At 24.3% G+C, this 8,018-nt stretch overlaps 2 protein-coding genes across 2 annotated transcripts; one reads left to right on the top strand and one right to left on the bottom strand.

Annotated features, from left to right (window-relative positions):
• Positions 1-2,467: 2,467 nt before the first annotated feature.
• Positions 2,468-3,995, top strand: OCT59_001730 (uncharacterized protein). The gene is made up of 2 exons (XM_066144034.1): positions 2,468-2,767; positions 2,841-3,995. The coding sequence occupies exons 1-2, from the start codon at positions 2,508-2,510 to the stop codon at positions 3,961-3,963; spliced, it is 1,383 nt and encodes a 460-aa protein (XP_065995236.1). The 5' UTR covers positions 2,468-2,507; the 3' UTR covers positions 3,964-3,995.
• A 1,106-nt stretch (positions 3,996-5,101) lies between these two features.
• Positions 5,102-7,093, bottom strand: OCT59_001729 (uncharacterized protein; the record flags this gene model as incomplete). Its single annotated transcript, XM_066144033.1, has 9 exons — positions 5,102-5,136; positions 5,211-5,276; positions 5,352-5,396; positions 5,466-5,516; positions 5,578-5,619; positions 5,702-5,925; positions 6,367-6,557; positions 6,620-6,675; positions 6,766-7,093. 9 exons carry the CDS (start codon positions 7,091-7,093, stop codon positions 5,102-5,104), a joined length of 1,038 nt encoding a protein of 345 aa, XP_065995235.1.
• Between the last annotated feature and the right edge of the window lie 925 nt (positions 7,094-8,018).

The following is an 8,018-nucleotide window of genomic DNA, read 5'->3' as shown; positions in this document are numbered from 1 at the left end:
TTCAATATTATTCAACGTAAAGTCATTATCTGTTATGATTTGTGATCACATTAAATTTATCACATGCGGCTATGTCGATCACTAGGCGCAGTCAAATCTGTTGTGGCACAGCCAGTTAGTGCCACTTCGAAAAAAAAATCTGGCTTTTTGTAATTTCAAGTAAAAGCAGTTATCTTTTCATCCTATCGTGTAAGTGACTATTCCAGTTAATATTAATAAATATTTATTTATTTAATTAATTTATTTAACGATTTTTCCAATTTTTTTCATAGTAAAAGAGTATAAATTATAGACACAAGGATATAAAAGGAAGTCACAAAATAGCAAGAAATAGAAATAAATTAATAATATTAATTTGTCATGTATAAGTTTATTAAGATTTCAATATGTTATTAACTTCATTTAAATAAAAAATACATAAAGTCATTAATTTAATTCTTTATTTGACACATTTTTACTTAAATTATGTTTCTTTTTTAGCAGTTCTTTCTCACTTTACGTTTAGAATAATTTGAGGATCATTCTCATTATTTATATATTACTTGGATAGACCCGATTTAGTTGAATTTTGGGTGATGTAACGTTCAAGCCCATGGTAAACCATGTTGTCACCTTGAGAGCGTTAACAAAAGATACTTTATTATTAATACAAAAATATAACAAAATAATATAATAATGCTTGGTTTAATGATATTTCCTAATAAAATAATTTCTAAAATTAAAATGCGATAATTTCCCCATATTAATCCCTTAAATATACCATTAAATTAATTAATGTGTCTCGTTTTCATCATAAGAAAACGGCAAAAAGAATCGAAATAGCTAATCTAACGGGTAAAATAAGATAGTTAATTCTTCCTCTTAAATGGTCGAATTTACCTCCTTTTTATAAGTAACTAAGTTGTACCATTTCCATTGATCATAATAAATTCACTACTCCATTGAATTTGATAAACATAATAATCCATATGATCCCATTCTTCACTAATAAACATTACCTCATATTCGAACATATTCGATAGTTTAAGGTCATTCCGGACCACAATAAATAAGAATACTATAAAAATTTATATACTAAAACTAAATATAATACTACGCCTCACAATTAATAAATTCACTAGGTAATTCACGGCATTACAGTGATCAATATATAATTGGGAAATTTATAAAGATACGTTCCGCAAATTTGGTACCATATACCAAATTTAGCAGAGAATTGTAATAATATTTCGTCAAACTTTATTTTGACAAAGTTATATGTAGAGGACAATAAACATTTGGGAATAATAATATAAGAAATGCTTCCCGATTTCAAAAATTATTTACTAAATTTTAACAGCAAAAAAAAAGTATACAATATTACTTTCTCAAACCCTTTATTACTCTCTTCGATCTGGATGGAATCCGTCATCCGGATTTATATAATGATTTTAATCCGGATGAAAATTTTTAATTAGTGAAAATCCGATTAAAAAAAAAAAAAATTATTTTAAAATTTCAACTCTATTATTATATGCGTAACATTGATCGTTGGTTTCGGTATTTTGTGATCAAACAATCAATTTAATATCAATTCATCATTGTTTATTTAAATATAATCACCCGGACTACACAATTTCATACTAAATTCAAATTTTCATTTTAAGTGAAAGATATCAGAAGCTTGAGTATAAAAATATTTATTAAACGTAAACCAGAATTAAAATTTTATAGTTCTAGCCAAGATTAAGATTTATTGTCGAATGTATATGGTTACGTGAATCATTGTATTTACTACAACTAAGTTTGAAATATGATCCGCTGAAAGAACTTTCCACTATGTTCGATACAGCTATTTAAGAAATCAGATTTACATTATCAAAAAAAAATATATCTAAATTAGTATATAGCTTCGTCTAAGCATATAAAAGTTTTATTGAACATTTTATCAACCATAAATCTAAGCTTTACAACATTCAAGAGTTGTGTCCTATGGAATAGTAAGCGAAAAATGAGATTTTTTCTTTTGAATTAATGTATTTCAATATTAAAGAATTAGTATGTTAAAACTTTAATGCATCAAGTGAAGTATGTAGTATATTGGTTTTTTTTGTAGTTTTCAAGCGTTTTTCGATATATTGAGATGATGATTCTAAGTTTAGATATATCATTAGATACAGTATGAGCATTTTATCGTATATGATTATAAAAAATATTAATAACACAAAGTCACAAACCAAAGTTATATTATTACACAACCTTTTATGGATAATTTTGATAATTCTGGTCAGGAAATTATTTTACTGACTGACATTATTATAATTCCGGCACTGAAAGATAATTATGCTTAAAGTTAATAGTAAATTTTTCAAAAATATCGAGTTTGAATAAGTGTTGCGCAATTTGTCATGTGCATGAAAATATACAAATTTGATGTTGCACAGAGTACAATTATTATAAAAGGTTGACATTTACAAATTTGGATTTTGTTCTTGTTACATTTAAAATTATTAAAAAAAAAAAAAAAAATGGTTGACAATAAACTTTTACCAAAGTTAACACAAAATTTATTTGAAATTTTAAATGATGAAGAATTTTATGATATTACCATTGAAGTTGGTAAAGATCCTTACGTAAAAATATTTCGAGCTCATATGGTAATTCTATATTATCGTTCTTCTTATTTACAAAGAATTTTATCAACTAATAATATAAAGAAAAATGATGGAACTTTGATGCATATTAAATTACCAAATATTTTACCAGAGATTTTTCAAATAATTTTAAGGTACAGAAATATAAAATGGTTGATAATTTTTATTGAATAATCCTTTAATTTCTTTAATTTCTATTTTTTCTAGGTATCTTTATTGTGGAAGTCTTACTTTAAAAGAATATGATACTTTAGATATAATTAAAATTCTAGTTGCTGCCAATGAACTTAATCTACAGGAATTAATAACATATTTACAATCATTTTTGATCGAAAACAAAAAACAATGGATGGAAAAAAATCTTGATTTGATATATCAAATGAGTTTTGAAAATAATTCGTTCTTTGAACTACAAAAATATTGTACTGATTTAATAACCAAAGAACCAGATAAGTTATTCAATTCAACAAACTTCTCTTTGATTCCAGAAAATCTTTTAATTTCAGTTATTCAAAATGATAAACTTCAAATTAGTAACATTAAAATTTGGAATAATGTTCTTAAATGGGGACTTGCTCAACATCCTGAACTTCCTTCTGATGTCGAAAACTATTCAAAGGATGATTTCAATACTTTAAAGAATACTTTACAACAATGTATTCCTTTTATTAATTTTTATAACTTAACTTCAAAAGAATTTATGGATAAAGTATTACCTTATAAAAGAATTTTGTCAAAGGAAATGTATAAAGATTTATTAAAATTTTATTTAAGTCTATCGGATCCTAATAACAAGTCAACTATTGATTCAAAAATTATTACATATCAACATATTGAATTAATCTCGAAATGGATCAATAGATTAGAAATTATGGACAAGTTAAATTCTCCATATAAATTCCAATTATTATTTCGCGGATCTCGTGACGGATTTTCAGGAGAAAAATTTCATGAAACTTGTGATAATCGATATCGTACAGTAACAGTTATTAAAGCGAAAGATAGTAACGAAATTCTCGGGGGATATAATCCAGTTGAATGGAGGTCTGATGGTAGTTATGGAACTACTAAAGATAGTTTTATATTCTCTTTTGATAATGATGATAGAATTGAGAATTATATTTTAAGTCGTGTAATGAATGAATGTTATGCTACATTTAATGGGATTTTTAGTGGTCCATCATTTGGTTGGAACGATCTTACTATATTGGGGATGAGTTATGATTTTGGTAGTTTTTGTCTTAGTAAAAAAAATTTCTATGAAAAATTGATTAGAAAAACTGAAAATGTATTTACCGTGGAAGAATTTGAAGTATTTCAAATTGTATAAGAATTAAAATTTTGTTATTATACTGTATAAAATTTTGTATAACTAATTGAATTTAGTTTTATTGAATATACTGTATAACAATTTTGCCATTGATAAAGTTCAATTTTCAGGAATTAACTTTTTAATTTAAAATTCTTTTACCGGCTGTAACAGAATTTTATTTTGATATCATGACAGATAAGATTTATATTTTATAATGATTTTTCTTAAATTTAAAATTCATATTTATTATAATTCATATTCTTATCTTTTTTATTTCTATAAATATTTTTTAAGAAAAATTTTTCTATTTTTATTATTAGTGCATATATTCGTGATTTTTATTAAATACTCGTATGAAAAATATTCATCATTATAAAAAAAGTATATTTTAAATCAAAATTAAAAATACTTATGGAACTATTTTAAACGTACAAAATAAACAAAATTTATCTGTTCCATTAGATAAAAAAAAATGATATATTAAAAATAATTTATTATCAATATATTATATGATAATTAAACCAATTCAAAGGTTTCGCAAATAAATACATTGACTTGGTTACAGAAATCTAAACACTTCTTTCTCTTCATGAGGGAAGGAATAAATTATTAAATTTGTTTTTACAAAAATGCAATTCTCTTTTATATTTGGCTATACATATATAATGATTTTTTTTTCAATAAACATAATTTCATATAATAGAAATAAATCTATCGTATTTAATCGAAAAAATTAATACCGAAAAAATTTTTAAAAAAATTTCATGAATAAATTAGATAATATTGTAAAAGTTTTCGTTAGGTCATAAATCATAAATGACTTTATATTAGTAATTTTTACCGAATTTTTGGTGAATAAACATTTATTAACTAAAACATTTAATATAATGAACGATGCAAAAATTCAAAATTACGCTGGATTATTACAATTTGGCTTCTCAAAGCTTGCTACCACTTTATAATTGACGCTTATTAATAAGGTTATTTTTTGTATTTTGTATTAAACTTTTTTATACTATATTTGAAATATCAATAAATTTATTTTTTATATATAATTTATATAATGTTTAATAAATAATAATATAAAACTTAAAAAAAATAATAACATAAAAAGAAAAAATATAAATCTCTAATAAGTTTCAATAAAGACCGACATTCATATATCAAAATCATTTTCAAGTGTAGTATATCCTATATTTTAAATTTAAAGAAATTAGGTTAAGATAATAAAAATTTTTTGAAAATATAATAAGCACATCACTTACTTTTATCATCGATGAATTGTTCAGAATCTATATCTATGTCCAATTCAAATTCTTGCGTAGTATAATCTAAATAAATGAAAACGAAAAATAATTAAATATAAGCACAAATTATTTTTATTACAAATACGCGAAATATTTTACCATTATTTTCATTTTCGATTAATTTAACCTTTTTAATAAATTTATCTGGAAATTTTAAATTAGTAAATATTGAATTCATTCACATTTATATATAATTTTTGACTTTTGTCATACCTTCATCATTAAAACTGTTTTCAATTTGAGTGGCGTCGAACTTTCTTTTATCTTAAAAAATAAAACTTATTAATATTACTTAAAATTATATTAACCTTAAATAAATAATTACCATTAAATGATATATCGTTTTTTTGATGATAATTGGATAGTTCTAAATGGTAACGAAGTAGAGTATATTAAGTATATTATTAATTTTGTTTTTATTAAAGCTTATTCAGCATTATTATATTTACCAAATTCTGCAGTTATAGATTGACTTCTTAAACTTCTTGTAGACATTGTAAACATTGCAGATTGAATCATACCACTCAAAGATCTACTTCTATAAATAGCACCTGGATTATTTTTTGTTACAGGTCCAATATCTAACGACTGTATAATTTTAGTTTTCTCTGCTGGTACTAATTCACCCTTCCACATTTTATCAAGTCTATCAAAAATATCAGTAGCTACTGGTCTTTTATTAGGATCAGAATGCCAGCATTCTTTCATTAATTCAATATACCCTTTGGGCGCATTTGTAACAATTGGTGGTCTTAAACCATCACATATTTCTATTATAAGTTCTGTATCATGACTTCTATCCCAAAAAGGCCTTCTACTTGTCATAAATTCCCACATAATCATACCAAAACTATATATGTCTGATTCTTTGGTATATTTTTTTCCTTTAAAAATCTCTGGAGCCATATAAGGAATGATACCATAATTCTCTTTGTTATTATCATCGTCCGTAATTTCAGTTGCAGATTTACTTAATCCCAAATCACCTAAATATACACTCTGTGTATTATACTTATCACGAAAAAAGATATTTCCACTATGAAAATCTCTGTGTAAAATATTTACACTATGTATATTGATAAGACCCGTTACTATTTGACTTAACTTATACAACTTTGACACCCATTCAATACTATAAAAATTATTAGTTATATAGTTTGTCAAATCACCTAATTTATAATGTGGCATAACAATCATGATATCTTTGGTAACAGGATCTTGGGTAATCCCAAAATATCTACTAACATTATTTCTATTAGAACCCGTCATTTTCCAATTTAAAGAAAATTCATGAAATATCTTGAGCTAAAATAAAAAGTTTATTAATAACTTAACTCAAATTTAAGTTAATAAATAACTATAATCACCTCATTTAACTCCTTAGATGTAATACCTTTAGAATTATTAAGCTTTTTAAGAACGACTTTATAATTTTTATATTTATTTTTTACATTATTCCACTCATGCATTATTGGACCATCAATCCAAGTAGCCTTATAAATTTTACTAAAACCTCCTTCAGCAATGAATTCTACATTTTTGAATTGATCATAAGGTACAAACACCATTTTTCCAGCTAATTTATTGCCACTAATTAATGTATGCTTAATAAAATCATCAATAACTTTGTTCCCACTTGGTATATATACTGATTTCGCTTTATAACAAACTTGACAAATCTGATGATTTTCATTTGAACGTTTCCTTATTTGGTTACATTCGCTGCATAATATCGTCATTTTAGGTTTACGATTTGGTTTAATTGTAGTTTGTTGTGGCAGGTCTAAAGATGTGTTGTCTGATAATAATAAATCAGTTTTATGATTTGTTAATTGATCCATCGTTAATTTTTTTTTAAAAAAAAAAATTAATCTCTTTTGCTTGAGACAAAAAACCTAAATATATATATTTTTTTCTAAGCAAGGAGTTTTTAATCCGAATTCGAAAATTCCATAATAATATAATCCGTAGAAGTTTCTAATTATAAGAATCGTACTAAGAAAGTCTAAATAACTAATCTAGAACTGTAACATGGAAAAGATTTTTCGAATGGACTTAACAAGAACACCAGCAAAGAATTCTATGGATGCGGTGTCATGTATCATTGAATAGATCACACTATAAGACAGGTACAACGTGACATAATTTCGGAATAACTCTTATTATTTAAAACGTAGTACGACTTTTGTGATAGTAATACAACATAAAAAATTTTGTCCATTTCCTTGCTAATGATACAATGTAAAAAAGTTAGTCTTCGAGGAATTATTGCTTATAATTTATAAAATATAGTGTACAATATAAATTAAAGAGCATATGTAAGTATATTAGGTTGAAAAGTATAAAAAAAAATGCTTTAATGATTAATCTTCTTATCTTAATTCAGAATTGGTAAATGATCAAAAAAAAAGTTGCCTAACAGTTTGAACCAATAAAACAAACAGTGCAAGGCCTTCAAGTTAAATTCATTTTACAATTTATGACAAATATTAAACATTTTCTTTTTTTTTTTATTTAAAATTTGAGGATTATTTTAAGTTATCTTATTCATAAAGAATTCTCGTTCTTATCTGATAAAAAACATGTTAGACTTGGCCAAATTAAAATTTTTTTCAAGTTGTCACAACACTAAGAAACGAAGCACGAACATTTTATTTTATTTTATTTTTTATTTTATTTTGAGAAAAATGGTTAGTTTGATAACTAAGGGCGCTCCAATTTGATTGTTTGTTTAACGTCCAGAATTTATGAAGAGTTTGAGGGGGG

The sequence above is a fragment of the Rhizophagus irregularis genome, chromosome 10 (assembly GCF_026210795.1).
Source record: "Rhizophagus irregularis chromosome 10, complete sequence".
Lineage (NCBI taxonomy): Eukaryota > Fungi > Glomeromycota > Glomeromycetes > Glomerales > Glomeraceae > Rhizophagus > Rhizophagus irregularis.
This window is presented reverse-complemented; position numbering and strand designations above follow the sequence as displayed.

Bases quoted from the DNA above. Each gene is read 5' to 3' on its own strand.
- OCT59_001730 (XM_066144034.1), top strand. From the start codon at position 2,508: ATGGTTGACAATAAACTTTTACCAAAGTTAACACAAAATTTATTTGAA. The intron at 2,768-2,840 runs GTACAGAAATAT...TATTTTTTCTAG, and splicing joins ATTTTTCAAATAATTTTAAG to GTATCTTTATTGTGGAAGTC.